This window comes from Orcinus orca, chromosome 1 (genome assembly GCF_937001465.1).
Source record: "Orcinus orca chromosome 1, mOrcOrc1.1, whole genome shotgun sequence".
NCBI lineage: Eukaryota > Metazoa > Chordata > Mammalia > Artiodactyla > Delphinidae > Orcinus > Orcinus orca.
In genome coordinates, this window is record NC_064559.1 from 137,156,455 (window position 1) to 137,176,040 (window position 19,586).

The 19,586-nt window shown below is 35.1% G+C and overlaps 1 protein-coding gene across 1 annotated transcript in view; it reads left to right on the top strand.

The window, feature by feature from the left end:
• Positions 1-19,586, top strand: part of COL24A1 (collagen type XXIV alpha 1 chain) — a 392,516-nt gene that overhangs the window by 69,405 nt on the left and 303,525 nt on the right. Inside the window, exons 8-11 of the mRNA XM_004262981.3 lie at positions 4,975-5,019; positions 9,544-9,597; positions 10,626-10,670; positions 16,736-16,789. Coding sequence (XP_004263029.1) covers positions 4,975-5,019; positions 9,544-9,597; positions 10,626-10,670; positions 16,736-16,789 — 198 coding nt within the window. The remainder of the gene's footprint in view (positions 1-4,974; positions 5,020-9,543; positions 9,598-10,625; positions 10,671-16,735; positions 16,790-19,586) is intronic.

Here is a 19,586-nt window from a genome sequence, read left to right on the forward strand (position 1 = left end):
GTGCAAAGCAAGGATGGCCCTGTATGTAAATGGTACCACTATTTTCCTTATGGATAAACATTTTATTTATGTATCCAAATTTTAATTACTTGGGGGTAGTTCAGGTATATATTTGAAGTTTGTTTCTTTTCCATCCCTTAATATTTCTGATTTTGATTCAATTGTATCTCTTTTTTTTTTTGGTCCTGTGTGGTCACCTGTTGATAACGTATTTGTTAGGGTTTAAATTGTTGTTAAAATAAGTATTAAAATTAATATCTCTATATTAAAATTAGATTCTAAACCCTTTTTATTACTGGAATTCTTGGCAAGGCAAATTTACATCACAACAAAAATTGAAACAACCCTACAACTCATTATAATGAGTTTTTAATCTGTTCTAAAACAGAACTTGTATATTTTTCTATTGGCATTCCTTAAGAAATGTGTTTACATCAGTTTCAGTATATTTATCAGAGGAAAATCATGCATTGTTAGTTACTCGACCTTTTTTGTTATTTTTCCTATGTGAGTATAGGAAGAACAATGACTCAAATAGTATTTTCAAAAGACTACAATATAAACAAATTTTTAAAAGTAAAGTGTCAGGGAGACTTCCCTGGTGGCCCAGTGGTTAAGACTCCGTGCTTCCAATTCAGGGGGCGTGGGTTTGATCCCTGGTTGGGGAACTAAGATTACACATGCTGTGCGGTGTGGCCAAAAAACTAAAAAAAATTAAAAATAAAATGTCACGTCCTTAGATTGGAGCTATGCCAAAGCTTGAATGTAGGCATTCTTCCCAGGAACTTATTCCCTTTGTTTTTTAAAATATTACAGACTAGTATTTAAGTAGAAAACAAATGAGACCTGTAGTCACAAATTAGGGAATAAATGGAGGCTTTTATACAATAGTAGTGCTAACTCCAGTATATTACAATAACATATTATTACATTGAAAAATAACAAGATATTTTTTCTCCCACTTATTACCTTTCATTTCAATATTAAGAGAATTGAGATATCATATTGAATACTTAGAATCTATTTTCCCCCAAGTAACCCTCAGATTCCTCTAAGTCTTTACATCAATTCATTTATTCATCCAAATCTTTCCATCAATTAATTAACAAGCACGCATTATGTTCTAGACACTGGGGATACCACATTGAATAAAATAGTTCAGGAGCTTAAGTTTAAACTCTTTAAGGGGCATATATATCATCTCTAACTCTGCCCTCAAATCTAATGTATAATCATGTTTCTCCTAGACTCTCATAATAGCCTCCTACCTGACTCATTCTCTTTCCATTCTGCTCATCCCAGAGTCCCCATCTTTGTTTCAGGTCATATGCCCATGGGAGCCTGAATCTGTTTTTTTCTGACACGTACCTCAGTGATACATCAGTGTTACTTGAATTCTTCCAATGCCTCAAAGCCTGAATTGACTCTTATAAATGCCTTTGTTTTTCATTCAATGAAAGGTGAAAAAAAAAAGTAGTGACTTTAACAGATTCAACTAATTGCAGAATGCTGGCAATTAAAAGGAGATTTAGCAGTAGTTTAATTCATTGCTGTCATTTTACAGATGAAGACTTTGAAACTCATGATATAGCTATTTAGTGGCAAAACTGGATCTAGAGCTCAGTGTGCTTGGTCTTTTCATTATTATTAGTAGTAAACCAAACCAAACCGAAACCATTTTGTTTCACTTCAGCTCTTTTGATTGCAAAGAATGGACACTTAAGCTATCCCAAGGAAGAGAGAATTATTTCAATCCTCTCTACAGCATTAAGGGAAATCAGGGACCCATGGAATCTAAAAATGGTACTGTAATATGACTTAGCCTCGCGGGGGCGGGCACTGATTCAAAGCAGCTCTGAGTATCTAGCAACATTAGTTTGTGGATCTTTTGCTGTACTTTTCTATTAGCACTGCTACTCATCTCCTCTCTCTGCATCTGCCCTTTTGTGTCATCTGACTTTTCCTCTGACAAAAACTTTCTTTCTCAGCACAGTTTCTGCTTACTCTAAATTTTTTACTCATACTTTGGCTTTCTTCTCTTCCTCTTATCCTTTCTTTGTCAGTCTTTCTAGCTTCAGCTAAGTACCTGAATCAGTCCTCCCTCCCTCCCTCCTTTCCTTCCTTCCTTCCTTCCTTCCTTCCTGTTGAACTTAATTTAAAAAAGAATTTGATTGGCCCAGCTTCATCCTGTTTAGGCAAAACTCTCCATTCCAAGTGGCCTCATAGGCTACTGGCCAGACTTCATATTGGCTTCCCTTAGGTTGAATGCCATCTCCTGGGGCTGAGGTGGAGTAGGAGGGAGCTCATGACTATTTGGTGCTGCCTTTATATTAGAGTCTGTGGATGAGGAAGAATCTCTTCAGAGGGAGTTGTACATTCAGAGGATATTATGATCAACATGTCTAGTTCACTGTTATAAACTGCTTCAGGGAAAGTAAGCTAAAGAAGTTGTAGCACCACTGCATTCTGTTTCACCGGGGCTGGGGAGGGAAGAAACTCTGGTCAGAGAAACAGATAGTGGCCGAAGAAAGGGAAGCATGTAGCTAGCTAGACTCAGCAGTACACAGACATAAAAACAAGTAAGTAAATATATAAGCACAGTTGTTTTTTTGTTTGTTTGTTTGTTTGTTTGTTTCCGGTACGTGGGCCCCTCACTGCTGCGGCCTCTCCCGCTGTGGAGCACAGCCTCCGGATGCGCAGGCCCAGCGGCCACAGCTCACGGGCCCAGCCGCTCCGCGGCACGCGGGATCCTCCCAGGCCGGGGCACGAACCCGCGCCCCCTGCATCGGCAGGCGGACTCCCAACCACTGCGCCACCAGGGAAGACCCTATAAGCACAGTTTTTAATAAAAAAGAAAAGGAACTAGGCCCATGGCGGAGAGTTTCTCTACCTGTGTACCTCTCGCCCTGGTTCCTCATTTCTCATCTTCCTGACACTCTCTTAGGAACTCCATCCTTCTAGAGCTGCTGCCTCATCCGAGGGAGCCACCACCACTATCTTAGTGCTGAGGACATTTCTTATTTCCCGTTATTAAAAGTGAAAAAACTTAGCTTTGTGGATATTTTATTTGGAGAATCTTGTGTAACATTTGGACAACTGAGAACAATGTACGTCTTCTATTTTGTAATTAGGCTGGTCTTTAGCTATCTTAAAAAATATATAAACTCAGTGAAATTGTGGGTATATAAGATGCAAGTGGTAAGTGTGTAACTTTGATAATACCATGATTTATGATATATAATTCCTTTTGTTGATTTGTCTTGGTTGTCTAAAATTAATGTTTGAACATTTGATGAGAATGAGGACAGCCTGCATTTGAGTCTGAGACAAATATAGGCATATTAAGTAAATAGAAGGGCAGGTTACTCAATTCTTGATAAATCTAACTGTCAAACTGACATGATTCCACCTTACTACCTACATGACTTTGGTCATATCATTTAGTTTCTCAGAGCTCAGTTTTCTCACCTGTAAAAATGAGGAAGATACCTACTTCATAGGATTGCCATAGAATTAGGTGAGGTATTTGGAAGTGGCTGGTGCAATGTCTGGCACATAGTGGCTCAGTGAAATTGCTTTGTGCCTTCGTTCCTTTTTCCCCCTCCTTTCTCATGGCCACGTCTCTGATCTCTAATAGCCTAATCATGAAATAACAGAGCTCGCAGAGGACAGGGCGTTTCCTCTGCCCTCTTGCTTTTTCTTCTGTTATTCCCTTGTTACAAATATGCTTACATGTACAGGTAACACAAAAATTTTTGTCTCCAACTTTCCTTCTTACATTTCTGGTCTTCTCTCTGGTTCCCAAGAGACCTCTCTACTTAAACATTTACTTTTGTTTTAAGTTTATCCACCTCAAAACCTGCTTAAATCATTTCCTTATTTTTCAAATAAGAGGTACCTCTTCTAATTTCCCCATTGTCCCAGAGTATCATTTCCTTCTCTAATTCATGAATCCAAGTTCATAAACCCTCCGTGATAGGGTTTAATCCTGAATGACTCTTTTCACTCTGTTAGTCTATATCTTAAAACCCCAAAAACTTATCTTCAGTTTGCAGTACATTAATTTGAAGTTTCTGATATTTGTAAACTAACTATAATTTATTTCAGGTTTTTGAGGTTTGCTTACAATCCTAAAAGGTTCTTTTAAAAAGGAACTTTTTCTTGTTCTTTTATATACACCAAAATCTAGTAAACAGCAGGTTGATTTACTGATTGTTGATTAGAGCTGTACAAATATGCTCCAAAGTGTCCTTTATTTCTTTCTTCCTTTTCTTTCTTTTAGCTTCCTTTCTTTCGCTCATAGAATATCTTTCTAGAGGATAAAAGTTATTATCTCTTTTATATCTTTGGGTGTTAGTGATAGAAACTAAGATTTGATTTTGGTTCTTATTTGGAAAATTTTTTGTTACTAATTTCTTTTTTTTATTGAGGCATGATTGATATAAAACATTTGTTACTGATTTCTTAGACAGATGGACCTGTGAGCAGCCTCTTTTTATTCGCTCATTCATAGAATGTTATGACAATGTTTTAGATTAGAGAAACTGCCTGAAACTGCCAGTTTTTCAATAATTACAAACAGATTATGCCTGAGGGCATTCTGTTGCAGCATTAATGAACTAAAACCAACTTTTAAAAAGCTTAAGCAAAATTTAGCAGATCCATTGCTAGATGCCAGCCTTTTATAAAAGATCCTGTTTTTTAAAATTCAATACTATGTAACCATTTTAGTTGATAACAAATCATTCAAATTACACTCCAAATTAATTAAGAATTACTAATACGAATTTATTATTTAATAAAAATTAAATTTTTATTAAATTTAAAAGATTACACTTAATAAGAAATAGATTAGTAGGAATTACATTTGTATTAATGGGAAAACCAAAAGTTGGGATGAAAGACAACTGTGGTTAGTTATTTGTCTCAAATGGGGTTACTTTTCATAGTATGTCTTCACCTTTACCCTTGCAGGGTCTCAAAGGACATCCAGGGCTCCCAGGACTCCGAGGTGAACAAGTAAGTATTCTTCCTTTATAAGACTTGCATCTTCTCCAGTGAAAAAGACATACGGTAGGGAACTCCATTGAGAGATTATTTTCCCCCATGTAACTCTTTCAATTTTTCTTAATGCTTTTTACTTTGTTTAGTACAGGAAAAACTTCTAATTTATTATTAAATCTTGTGGGTTTTTTTCATATCTTAGACTGACTTTCACTGTCTGCCTAACGTGCTCCAGCAGTCTTAAACTTCCGTTGTTCATAAACCACTGTGAGAATCTCATAAATGCTGTGTATCCTGTCCGCGGATTATCCATGCATGCACACACACTCATATGCACACACATATATATGCACTGATTTTTTTGTACGTTTCAGAGGCTTTCCTGTTTTCCAAAGTCTATCCACAGCTGTTAGTTCCCTACCATTGCATGAAGGAATGCAAATAAATTTTAATAACAATCCAAATTAGAATGGAACATCTGCTGTTTGTTGTCCATTCTACACATACACATATATGTAAAAGTCAAAATAGTTTGGGAACTATTTAGTTTTTGATCATGTTATTCCTTCTCTCTCCCACCATAAAATAATGTATCATTATGTCATAGGAAGAAATAAAGTCATATCTCTTGTTTTCAATAGAATATATACTAGGCCAGTATGAATAAATCAGTGAAAAGGGTAGGAGATTAGATACTAACTAAGGTGACAAATCATTATTGGAGATTTAGCAAAGAGCCTCAGGAAACCCTAAAGGGAGCTCCAGAAAGAAAAGTGATGGATTATCCCTGAGGGAAAGATAAATGAAGAAATAAAACCAGTTTTCTCTTTTATTCATGTAAGAGGGACAATACACTCTATTCAGTCCCTGAGGCACAATTTTTCAAGATTGCTAATTACTAGTCATGGCAAGCAATATATGTATCTGTAGCAAGTAAAATCTCAGTTTCCTGAAGATCATATGAGTGCTGAAAAGCATTTGAGCATTTATGGGAAAAAAAATCCCTAGAATACTGCTTTGGCAGAAATTCTGTGTAGATTTCAATGAAGAAAACCTGACACATCACAAGTAAGTGAAAAATTGACCATTTGTCAGTACTGACCAGTTTACTCGCAACTGTTCTATAACCTAGTTCTGTTAGTATACGTGTCATTGTTCTGAGGGTGGTGTGCTTTTGAGAAGAGTCTGAAATCAGTTTTAAAGGTTGGAAAATGTATTATTGGAATCAGTTCTTTCTATTTTATTTATTTCCAGAAGTAAAAAGACAAAATTGGTGATAACTGTGAGGAACAACTAAAATCATTTTGCATTTTCACTGTGGAAACACTGTGGACATTAAGAGGAATGTAACTAATTAGCTAGGAGACATTCCCTTCTGGAAAATTTGTACATATCTATAAACTGGCCAGCAAACACTTAGGAAAGTAATTATATCATCTGGGCAAGCTCCAGTAATAAGAGCTTTCATTACGGAGTCTTTATTAGTTGCCAAACTCTACTACTGTTAACTGGAAGTTCAAGTAGTATAATTATTTATTTAATATTTCCATATGTTAACTCATTTAATACTCCACAACACTAAGAATTATTGCAGTTACCCCTGCTTTTAAATACATTTTTACACATTGTTCTCTTTTCTCTACGCAATAATCCTGTGACCTAGATATTATTATTGTATTTTACTAATGAAAAAAACTAAGAGATAGGGAGGACCCATGCTGGCAGTGCTGGGACTCTCAGTGAAGTCTGACTGACTCAGAGCGTGTGCTTTAATTCTCAGAGTGAGAAGTGGGATTGGGGCAGGTTTACTATTCCTGATTTTTCCAGGGGTAGAGATATAACTTTGTGTCTGAATTCCTCCATTCGATCTACAGATTTAAGTGAGCCATTTTTTAAATGCAGAGTGAATTGAGGTATAGTGCTTTGTTTTGAGTTTCTTTTGAGCTGCTCTGGTTGTCCAAGTGATTTTAGGGTGTGGTTGGCTTAGAATATGTTTGTGCCACATAAGACTGCTGAAAGCTTACTTGTTGACTTTGTTTACTGTTATTCCAGTAGAGCAGGATTTAGTCATCCAGTGGTGTCCTCTTGTGTATTTCTCTGTGCAGCTGGAATGTGTTATATCTCTACATGTTATCTTAACACCCTCTATGAAAATCTGTTCAAAATCAGATTTCATTTATGTCTTATAACAGATTGCTTTTTAATTGAGGTCAGTTAACGGAAGTTGGCTAGGAAACTAATGAAAGGGATGGTGATTGGCATTAGCCAGAACCTACAGAATGAAAACAGCCTTTTAAATTTATTTCAGTCTTTTCTATTGGCATAACCAAGTATAAAGTTTTGTGGATGTCTGGATATAGGCCTGTGTGTTTTAGAATTGGATGGGGAATAAAGGAAGCAGTTGTAAATAGACTGAAGCAAGTCTCATAATTAGAGGGCTTTCCCTAGAGTACTACTTTAAGTTATTTGCCCCTCAAACCTATACTAGGGAGGCAGCCTTGAATGGTGGTCTCTGGAGTTAGACTTGCTGATTTAAATTCTGGCTTTCTACTTACTAGCTGAGTGACTTCTCACTGGTGACAAACACTTCATGTCTTATTTTTTGCATCTGTAAAATAGGGATAATGGTATCTACCTTATAGGGTTTGAGCAGATTAAATAAGATAATACATATAAAATTCTTGAATTTTGGCACATGATAGGTGCTCAATAAATGCTGTTATAGGAATAAAATATGTATTATATAATATTAATAAGGTAATATCTAGTACATAAATATGGTTTCTGAAATTTATAGGATATAATCTCTCTACGTGTAGATGAAAATTTTTTGTTACTTCTCAGGAGACAACTGTTTATTCACATTCTGTTAAGTTGTTCATTGCCATATATATGTATAGGTGTCTGTATGTATATGTATATATGTATGTATGTGTGCACATGTATATATATATGTGTGTTTGTGCATACACACACGTGACAACTTTTGTCAGATTGAGTTCACATCTAGGCTCTGCTACTTACTCACTGTGCCATCTTGGGCAGGTTTCATAACTTCTCTGTATCTTAGTTTCTTCAAATGTAAAATGGAGAAAATAGTATCTATCTCATAGATGTAAAGTAGACGTAAAGTGGTGGCGTAGGATTGGCACATAAAAAAGTGCTAAGTAGGGCTTCCCTGGTGGTGCAGTGGTTGGGAGTCCGCCTGCCGATGCAGGGGACACGGGTTCGTACCCCAATCCGGGAGGATCCCACATGCTGCGGAGCGGCTGGGCCCGTGAGCCATGGCCGCTGAGCCTGCGAGTCCGGAGCCGGTGCTCCGCGACGGGAGAGGCCACAACGGTGAGAGGCCCGCGTACCGCAAAAAAAAAAAAAAAAAAAAAAGTGCTAAGTAAATGATAATTGTTGGAGCAAGGGAAGGAAGTGGGAGACAACAGGGAGAAATGAGAGAAAACAAAACTGAGAGATGGATTCTGAGAAAAGTGGAGAGAAGGACAAATTAGGAGCCTACAAGTCTAATGGAATGGGAGGGTAAAAACTTTCCACTGTGATGCTCCATTTGCCTTTTTCTTGGTCTGTTTTTTCTCTAGATTTTCCAAATTTTAGGAATTTCAAAGTATTTCTATTGTTAAACCGGAGGTAACACTCTTCTGTATACTTCAGATCAGAGGGGCAAAAGAGCTAGTGTCTTTTATTATCTCTTTTCCAAACAACAAACCGGAAATGAATTTTACATAATAAAGAATCTATGAAATTTATCACTGCTGTCACCATTTGTGGTTAAGTAAAGACAGCTCAACACATATTCTTCTGGTGTTTCCTTGGTTCACAAAATTTAACAGACATAAACTTTGAATAAACTGAATGAATGAATGAATGAATCATATATCAATGGAAGAAGGTACCAGTGAGTGTAGGTATTTCTTCTCACTTTTTCACACAGTTCTGCAACAAGTTTCCTTTCTTATGCCTTTGAGACTCCATATATCAGCCTTCCTTGAGCAATCCTTGTTTTAAATCAGGCATACAAAGTTGTCAGTGCAAAATGAATTTCCCATCCAAAGTTACTATGTGAATATTTAGATAGACCTATGTCATGATACAGATATTTACCACTTAATATCCATTTACTTATCTTCTGGAGCCCATGCTCCAATAGTTAAGGAGAGTTGCAGGATGACTGAGACAAGAAGGAGTTAAATCCATAAAGATACTGGTTATTATGAAACGTACCAACTCTTTCTCTAATATGTTTTTTAAAGGTTATGTATCACTGGATTTTTCCACCCTAGATTTATCATTACTAATAATCAATGTCTCATTTAGGTCCCTAATGTAATGTGTTTATTTTTATTTAGCAATTTTATCTCATTTTCATTTTAAATAGATGACTTCAATCAGATAAGCAATGTGCAGGACCCTTAGTATTTTTATATGGAAAAAATATTCTTTCCAAACTTGGGTATTATGAATGCACCAATTTTGTTTCCTTGGGTTTCTTTTGACTTTGTTGTACTGTTTTATTATTTTTCATTTTAGGGGATTCCAGGATTCACTGGTAATATTGGTTCACGTGGTTACCCTGGCAGGCAGGTGAGGTAACTATATTTAAACTTCTGTTTTTATGTTCCTCTTGGTTAAGACATTGTATGTTCTGATTTCAAGAGTTAATGTTCAAATGATAATTGGTTTACTTTTATTAAATAATGAATTACTCATAACAAAATAATTCCAAAAATTCTAATATCAAAATTGTAAAAATCCTTCAAAAATTTTACTGCAGGCAATTTTGCTTAAAATGGGAGTAGGATTTTTAAACAGGTTTGATGTAATATACAATGGAACCTTCTAAGTTAAAATGCCCAGTGTGCTAATAAAATGTTAAAACAGCCCTGCTACTGATTTTACAGTACTGCCACTGACTAAAACGAAGTAATGGTATGAGTTAAGACTCTATATGATAAGCAACATTTTTTAATAATACAACTATAAACACTTGGGACACAGTTGGCAATGCTACACATACCACTATCTGAATACTTTTATCTGAACTGGATTCAAGTCTTTGTATACTGTTGTGAAAATTCATTCTAATCATTTCATATTTATTTCCCTCTAATTTCTAACTTTCTCTAGCTACTTCATGTAGATTAATAAGAGAACAAATTTTCTTTCTTAGGCTTTCATGAATTGATTACTTACTCTTGAAATTAATTATTCATTTAGCATACTAGAAAACTACATTTATATAAAATATCTTTTTAGATTTTTATATACTTTTTATATACCTAAAATGTATTTTAGATAAGTTAATTAGAAGTGTTTTAAAAGAACACAGTTTTCCAATAAGAAATAACGTAAAAAATAATTTTTGTTACTGACAATGTGTTAATCTACTTTATTTAGATATCTAAAATATATTCGTTATAGATTATATACAGTGCCTCTTTTGATTCTGAAATTCTAAAATTCCTTGAATATATATAGTCTTCATTAAGTATACAGAGTTCTGAAGTTTATACTTGTGAAATGATACATTTTATATGCCCTTTTTATTAATCTATTTATCTACAGCTCTTTAAAAAGTACTGTAGTATGATGATGCCTTTTATTCACACTAGGGTTTACCTGGACCAGAAGGTAATCCAGGACCTGAAGGTGGACGAGTAAGTAAGCATTTTCATCATTTTGTTAAGTATGCTTGCATATAAGTAGAATGAAGTGTACAAAATACTTATTTTCACACTTCCATAGAAACTTTGAATGTAATGCAGGTTTAGCCTGGAAAGAAACACACTTATTAAATAGATATTTTCACTGTTAAGACCATAGAGAGCAGTCTTATGGTGGTAGGTTTTACATCATTCTTTGATAGCTCCTACATCTACATCATTTATTTTGCTAGCTCCTAGCAAAACGTCTGGTATGTTGAAAATACGCTCTTTAAGCATTTGTAGTATTATTTATGTGTGGACGTATATAGACCTAAGAAATAATGATGAAAGAAATATGAATAGGCAAAAAATTCACACTCAAGGCTGAAATAATAATACAAAAACTATCTGGAGTAAAGAAATATCTGCAGAGAAAGAAATAGGCTTATCACATTCAAGCATATACCATTGCACTTCCAATAGTTAAAGAAGTTGTTAGCCACTTCTAATCATTGAGCAAAACAAAAAAAATTACTGTGATGTGTTATGTTGTGTGCCACAAATTAAAATCAAAGCTGGTTCTAGGAAAAATTAGTAAACTAAAAATTTTTTTAAATTCTCTATTTTTAAAGCCAGTTATTTTCTGGAATCTACATCTGCCTTATATTATCTTAAATACCTTTTTGAAATAAGGAAAACAAAAAGTATTTAGACAGTATGTACTATAATGATGCCTTAACTTTAAAAAAAATTCTTAAACATGTTCAAATACTTCATATTTCTTTTGCTATCAATCCTATGAAGTAGCAGAACACGTGTATTGTCTCCATCTTACAGATGAGAAAACAGTAAGCTATGGAACCGACATGATTTGACAAAGTCATAGCAGAACTCAAACCAGCGTTTTCTCACCTTCAGCTCTGTACTGTTTTAGTATCCCATGCTGTCTCCACCCTTGCATTAAGTGAAAACATAATGGGGAAAAGTCATGTATTCTTTATTAGAAACTGCACCGAAAGCACATATTGACTTGGATTTGGAAAGCAAGAAGAGATTAGTGGACAAAGAACATGGGCTTTGGAGCTCAACAAGGACCGCTTTTTTTTCTTTTTTTTCTTAACCCCTTGTTTACTAGCTTTGTGACCTTAGATGTCGTTCAACCCTTCTGTGCCTCATTTTTCTTACCTTATTAAAAGGTGATAATGAAACCTACCTTTAGGTGGTTATGACAGCTACCTGAGCTTAATTAATATTCTTAAGGCACAGCGCCTAGCACATGGCATGCACTTTCTATGCAGATTTTATCATTATTATTAGAATTTGGGAGTTTCTTCTGCATGTGAGCTAAACTCCTAGACCTGTTACTTGGCACTGTGCAGTTTTCTCTTACTACATTTTCTCATCTTGCTTCAGTGATTCCTATAACTTTTCTAATTCTTCTTTATATCATTTTTGTACTATATTATACATCCTTTTGTTGCTTTTTTCCCCCATTTGTACTGACAGTTATAGTGTAGGTTGTAACCCTTTTTAAGTTTTTTTAGGTTTTGATGGCCGACTTCATAAAAGCATTAAAAAAAACAAATCTAATCCTTTTCTGACTAATTTAATTGATTTAATCCTTTAATTTTCCTTTGGGAGTGAGGGAAGAGTCAGAAGAGTCACTTCTCTAGGTTTCATATTCACAAGGAGTCTCAAATGTAGACTTTAGACATTAACTCCAAATATGGTTAAAAAGACAAAATTCATAAAATCACACTGACAGGATTATGTTTTTCATTTAATTTGGGTCCTGTTACTGGTCTATACCACATGCTATACAATATGAATTAATATTTTTATAAATCATGATAAATTACCTTTTGACTGGCTCCACTGTTTGACTGCATTTTTTGGTGTTAAGATAGTTATTTTAAAAATGTAAATGTTTAAAATAAATCATTTTGTAACCCTCCTTTGGTGTTTCTTTGTGTAATAACGTGCTAGGTGGCTCAAAAAGTAGAAGTATGTAGGCCTCCCCCGACCTTTTAGTGGCCCTGCTGGTGACACAAAATTGCCTCTACCTGGATATACAACCTTCAGTCCAAAAAAGCAAACACATATGTGCTTTTTGTTTAATTTTTTTTTTTAATTTTTTGGCTGTATGGCATGTGGGATCTTACTTCCCTGACCAGGGATCAAACCCGAGTCCACTGCATTGGAAGTGTGGAATCTTAACTGCTGGACTGCCAGGGAAGTCCCTTATTATTTTTTATGTTCCTTGTTTCATTACATACTAAACTCCAATTTAGTGGTAGTGTTTTGAGAATGACCACAACCCCATATGATTTCTTTGGTGGATGCAGCTGACATTTTATTTCTGTTAGAATCAGCATAATCATTATCAAAAAACCTTTATGAAACACCTACATAATTACTCATAGCATTGTTCCCTTTAAAATCTTTACTTGTGGGCTTCCCTGGTGGCGCGGTGATTGAGAGTCCGCCTGCCAATGCAGGGGACACGGGTTCGTGCCCCAGTCCGGGAAGATCCCACATGCTGTGGAACAGCTGGGCCCGTGAGCCATGGCCGCTGAGCCTGCGCGTCCGGAGCCTATATCTTTACTTGTAAAATGTTGTGCTAGTTCTCTGTGCATACTTTGTTGAGTAGAGGTTTAGCTCCTGAGTTTTCAGTTGAGTATTTAGTTTACTGAGAAGTGTACATCAGTTAGGGTGTTTGTTCTTTTTATTTATAAGCAAAACTCCAGTTGTGTATATTAAAACAAAAGTTAACTGTTTTTAAACTTGAGGCCACCTGTAGGTGATATTTCTGAAAGTACATGTAGCTTGTCATCATAATCGTAAATGTTTTGGTATCAGAAATACTTTTGGATGCTTCATTTTAAAAGAAACCTTCCCCATCCTTCAGATGCTTGGCTTTCAAGTAAACAAATTATAGATGTTTTATCATTAAAGTTAATTAGAAGGAAACTATTTTTCTCTTTTATTTTATTTTTTGCTTATTCATTCATACACTCTCTAGAACATAGGAATTTTAAAGGTGTTTTTCCTTGTCAAAGAAAAGTGCTTGTCTTACTATGGCAACACCCAACTAGCTTTCACCCTCAGGAACTAAATGCTTCCCATGGTTCTTATTCCAGGAAACTTGGAAATGATTCCTGAGACACTTACTTTTAAAAAAAATATCGTGGTAATACATATTTAATATAAAATTCACCATTTTAATTATTTTTAAATGTAAGTTCACTGGTGTCATAGTTCAGGCTGCTATAATAAAAATTACTATAGACTGGGTGACTTAAACAACAAACATTTATATGTCACAGTTCTTCAGTCTGGGAAGGCAGATCCAGTGTTTCATGAGGGCCCACCTCATGGCTTGTAGACCGCTGCCTTCTTGCTGTATCCTTATGTGGCAGAGAGAGCAATCATATTTCTTTCATATCTCTTTTTAGAAGGGCAGTAATCCCATTCATGAGGGCTCTACTCTCATGATCTAATTCCCACCCAAAGGTCCCACCTCCAAATACCATCATCTTGGGGATTAGGCTTCAATGTATGAATTTTGATGGGGCATAAACATTCAGTCCATAGCGGGAGGCAATAAGTACATTCACATTGCAGTGCGGCCATCACCACCATCCATCTCCAGAACTTTTTCATCTTTCCAAACTGAAACTTTATATCTATTGAACAGTAACTCCCCATTCTCCCTTCCCCCCAGCTCCTGGCAACCATTCAACTTTCTGTCTCTATGAGTTTGACTACTCTATGTACTTCATTTAAGTGGAATCATATAATATCTATTCTTTTATGACTGGCTGATTTCACTTAGCATGATTGTCTTTGAGATTCATCCACCTTGTGGAATGCGTCAAGATATCCTTACTTTTTCAGGCTGAATAATATTCCATTGTATGTATATGCCACATTTGTTTGTCTTTTCATCTGTTGAACATTTGGGTTGCTTCCACCTTTTGGCTATTGTGAACAATGCTGTTCTAGGTGTACAAATGACATTTACTTTTTTAAAACCTGAGTTCTTTCTTAATGTATACTATTATGGAAAAATTTACTCTGAAAAGGCACCCATTCTCTAAGTCAAAATAAGTAGACTTTATTTCGAATTTAGTCAAAATGGCCTCCTGTATCTCTTCTTCAAGTTGTTTTATACCTTGGGTTTCCTCTGTGTTCATAAAACCATTTTTCTTCTCCCATCTCCATCCAGTTCAGCCTCTCAGTGGTCCAGGGAAATTTCTCTTTGTTTCCTCCTAAGAGCTCTGTTCTACCCTTAAGTCTTCTGACCCATCTGCCCTTCAAATCTTACATCACTCTATGAGCTCTTTCTTTGAGTCCCACATCTCCACTTCCTTGCCAAGATAATTAAATTTAAATGCCTCATCACCGCAATCTCAAAATGACTAACAGAACTCATCCTCTTTCTACTAAACTATTAGCTTTCCTATTTGTTTTCCATATTTCTATCAGTGGTTACCATTTGCTTATCAGTCCAGTATAAACCTTAGAATCATCTTTGCCTCAATCCTAGAGATAGATACAAAGACCATTTGAACCACTGTAATCCAAATGAATTCTATAAACTGCAAATTTGATTATATCAAAACTCTGTCTAAATTTTTTGAATGCTCAGTATAAATCCCAAACTTGCCATCATCACATAAAAGACTTTTCATGATGTAGCCACTGTTGCCTTTCCAACCCCCTCTCTTGCCTACCAATCACACAGAACTATTTGCAATTCTATGAAAATGCCATGTCATTTTATTTTGATTGATTGATTGATTGATGACACATTGTTAGCCCTGCATAAAATGCCTTTCCTTTCCTTCAAGACTCAGCTTAAATGTTGCCTCCTCTGTAAAACTTTCCTAAATCGTCCCTCTAGGCAAAGTTGGTCATTCTGCCTTCAAAGCTTCTATATCTTGTATTTATCACATCACATAATCATGTCACAATTATCTTATGATATTACAATTGTATGACTCTTTTTCCTAATAAACTATGAACTTCTTGAGGGCACTGATTTTCATATTCATTTTTATAATTCCAATTCTTGGCACACAGTGGGCACTAAAATGATGTTTTGTGAATGAGTGACCCAGACTCATATTCCTTCAAATTTGGACCATTGAAACAGCATTCTAACACATTTTCCTACATTCAGTGTTTCCTGTCTTGGGTGTATTCTGTATCCTGTCCACAGATTAATATTTTAGAAAAACAGCTTAACATCAGGGCACTACCACACCCCCCCAAAGTCCAGTAGCTTCTTATCTAAACTATAAAGTCTAAAATTCTTAGTCTGAAATTTAAGGCTCTCCTTAATCCATTCTCTAAACTACTATACACTTTATTAAATTGATGAAACAGGTTATTATTTGGCACAGGTGAGATCTAACTAAAGTATGGTAGTATAAAGTAGCTTCAATTGTTATTTTACTCCTTGTTTCTCAGACCTATTGGAATCTCCCTGAGGGCACAATGGGTCTGCTTCTCTCCAAAGCATCTTACATGTAAGAAACTGTCAGTTAACCATTTACAAACGCTCCCTGAGTCCTCTCTATCTTGTCTCTGCTTACTGTAGTGCTGGTTGGAGCGTTCTTTCTCCATCCTCTGCTTATCAAGACTCTATCTACTCCACAGGCCTATCTCAAGTGCCAGTCTCCTTTGAAACCTCCTCTGACTGCTTTTACCTCCTGCCACATTGGAATGAATCTCTTCCTCCTCCATACTTCTTTTTCTTGGATACCTCCATTCTGCCTTACAATTTAGTTAATTGTATATCTGTGTCTTCTGCCCTTTGTAATATTCAATGTAGAAAAGAATTTGGGCTTGTTGATTTTTATTAGCCACTATGCCTTAAGTTACATTTCCTACTTTTTTTTTAATGAAAAGATTGAACTGTAATTTCTAGAAGAAAAGACACAAGATTATCCAAACTGTTATGCCTTATAATTTCATATTACTAGGAATAAATTTTAAGTATCTCTATTTAGAATTATTTACAGGGTGAATATTTAAGTGAGATAATACAAAGATTATTTGCTTACTTTAAGGGTTTCATTGGCTCTCCTGGAGAAGTAGGACAACTGGGACCTGAAGGAGAAAGAGTAAGTCTATTTCCTTCAAATATTATTTCTAACGTGATATACTTAGGATAAAGTATAACAGGGCTCATAAACCCAGATGTCGGGCAGTGAAACAAGCCAGCTTTAAGAAAAGTCACCTACCAGAATTATAATTAAACTCTCTTAAATTTTACTGAATTGTGTTTTAGGTAAGTGAGGTGATATAAATATTTAGGGTTAGCAACTTTAAATTTAACTTTTAAAAAACACAAATTGATATTATCTAATTATGAAAAATTTATTTTGTAATTGATCTTTAATTTGAGTAGAAACTCTTGGCAGGGTTTGTATTTTACAATGCAATGTGTAATAAATCAACTTCAAAAGATATATTTTTTTGTTTAATAGTGGAAGATAGCTGTTCATAAATGTAGGTACTTGTGAATAAAGTAGAATCTTTGCCAAATATTTTGTTATACTTATAAAAATTAACGAAGATACATACAGAGTTCTGGCATTCCAGCTTCGTCATATCTAGTTTTCAGTGCCATATGCAGTTCAGTGATTTCTAGCTGCATTTCTTCATCTACACTGTCAATATTAATTTTAAAAAAAGAATCAAACAATATTAGCATATTCTCAGGTTTGAAAACAATCATATTCCGAATTTAGCATTTAACTCTATTATTATACAAGTGCTGTTTGGGCAATTTTTTTTTCATATCTGGAAACTGATTTTTGCAAATGAAAATAAATCAGAGCATTCTTTGCTAGATGAATATTTCAAATGTATAGTTTTTTGAGTGAGTGAATTAAATCACATTTTCTTGTAGTTACTTGTGAATGCCTCCACAGAGAAGAAACATTCAGAGTTTACATGTGCTGTAATGACAATCAAAATGTTTAGTTGTCTTTGGCGAGACGGGGTGAAGATATTCCTGTGGCGAGCGCACAGGTCATTTCTTTCACTTGCAAACAATATCTTCAGTGTGATCCTACAACTAAGCCACTTAACTACTATGTAATACAGCAGACTTACAGATGATGTTTCTAATCTATCATGCAAAGAATTGAACTGCTTCTTATAGACCCAAAGGATTATATATAGTTTACATTGTTAATTACTGTGCTGCTTATGATACAATCCTTCCCTGACCTGTTGGAATGAAGTTATTTCTAGTAATTGATGTAATAAATAAACGAAAGTTATATGTCCTTGCAAAATGTCATCATCTTGAATTCAAGGATCCCTGTGACACTGACTATCAATAGGCACAATGCCTATAATCATACTCAGTAATTTCGACTAGTTTATATGAATATATCAAGATTGTCTCAAATCATAAATATAAGACCCTTTTGTGATATTCTGCCTATTATAGGTACCATGTCCTAATATTATTAGGCTACTTCAAAATTCTCACTAAAACCATGAATGGTATAGCTAACTGGGTGGTCTTATTATGTTATGAAATATTTAAGTAGAGAAAAGCCAAAGAAAATAATGTTCTAATCACTCCTGAAAACAAATGGGAAGAAAAATTTCTTTCTGGAAGTCAATAATATACACATGCATGTATATATGAAAAAGTTCTTATATAATTCTATCTGCACTATCCTTAGGTTTTCTGCTGAGATTTACTGAAGCTACTAAAGTTTTAGAAAATAATTATTTTTCTTAAATGCTTGGCTATATTATGTAAAGATGCATGAAATCCTCATGAAATGAGTCATATTGCTCATCTTTGAACTCTTTTTTCAATAGAGAATATTAGATGAATATTTATTAAACACTGTTGAATTAAAGTAAATGGATTACTTTAGCCATTGATATCTGCTAACTTGTCTGTATATACAAAAACCCCAAGCTACATGGTTCTGACATATTTCTTAGTCCCTAAGGCTTATAAAAGTGATTATAAGTCTCAAGGGATTTTATCAGTTAGTACACTTTGGACTGCAAGTGACAGAAGATCCCATTTCAAACTGGCTTCAAAATGAGGAAATTTAAAATAAATGATAATGATAACAGCAAATGATTTATTGAATGGTTACATCTATATGCAAGGCTCTATGCAAATACTACATACGAATTAGCTCCTTTAATCTCACAACACCCAGTGAGATAGGTAGTATTATTTTTCTCACTATAGATGAAGAAAATGAGGCATACAGAGAGACACATTTACCTAAGACTGTATATAGGTAATAAGAGCACAGCCAGGATTTGAACATAGATATTCTGGCTCCAAAGACTGAGTACTTAAGTACTATGCCCTACAGCTGCTTCTTATGACCAGAAACCCATAGGTTAGGTGGGATCTAAGCACTATATGGTCCTGAGCACAGTGATATCATTATCCTTCTCTCTGCTTTGCCTTGACTAATGCTGGCTTTATCCTAAGGCTGGTTTCTCATATGATTGCAAGATTCCCAGTGCAAGGGCTAAATATGCCTTTGTTTATGTCCAGCCAGAGACAGGGAGACAGAGAGGAGGTAATTGTCTGTTGGGTACAGAAAATAAGACTTCCTGTTTGTCTGGTTGTGCCAACTTTGGTTGCATGCCACCTCTGGACAAATAACTATCACCAGAGGAATGGTGGGATCCCATTTGGAAGTACAGATGGGATGGATTTCTGAATAAAATCAGAATTTTTGTTATGAAGGAAAGGGGCCACTTGAGCTAAAATAATACATTGAAGCTTTTCTGAATATCACACCAGTTTAAAGGATAACTTATTTTTCCCTTTGGCATACTTCATAAATTGATGGTTGAGAAAAAATAACTCATTAATTGATTCAACAAATATTTACTTTTTTGAAGTATAGTTGATTTACA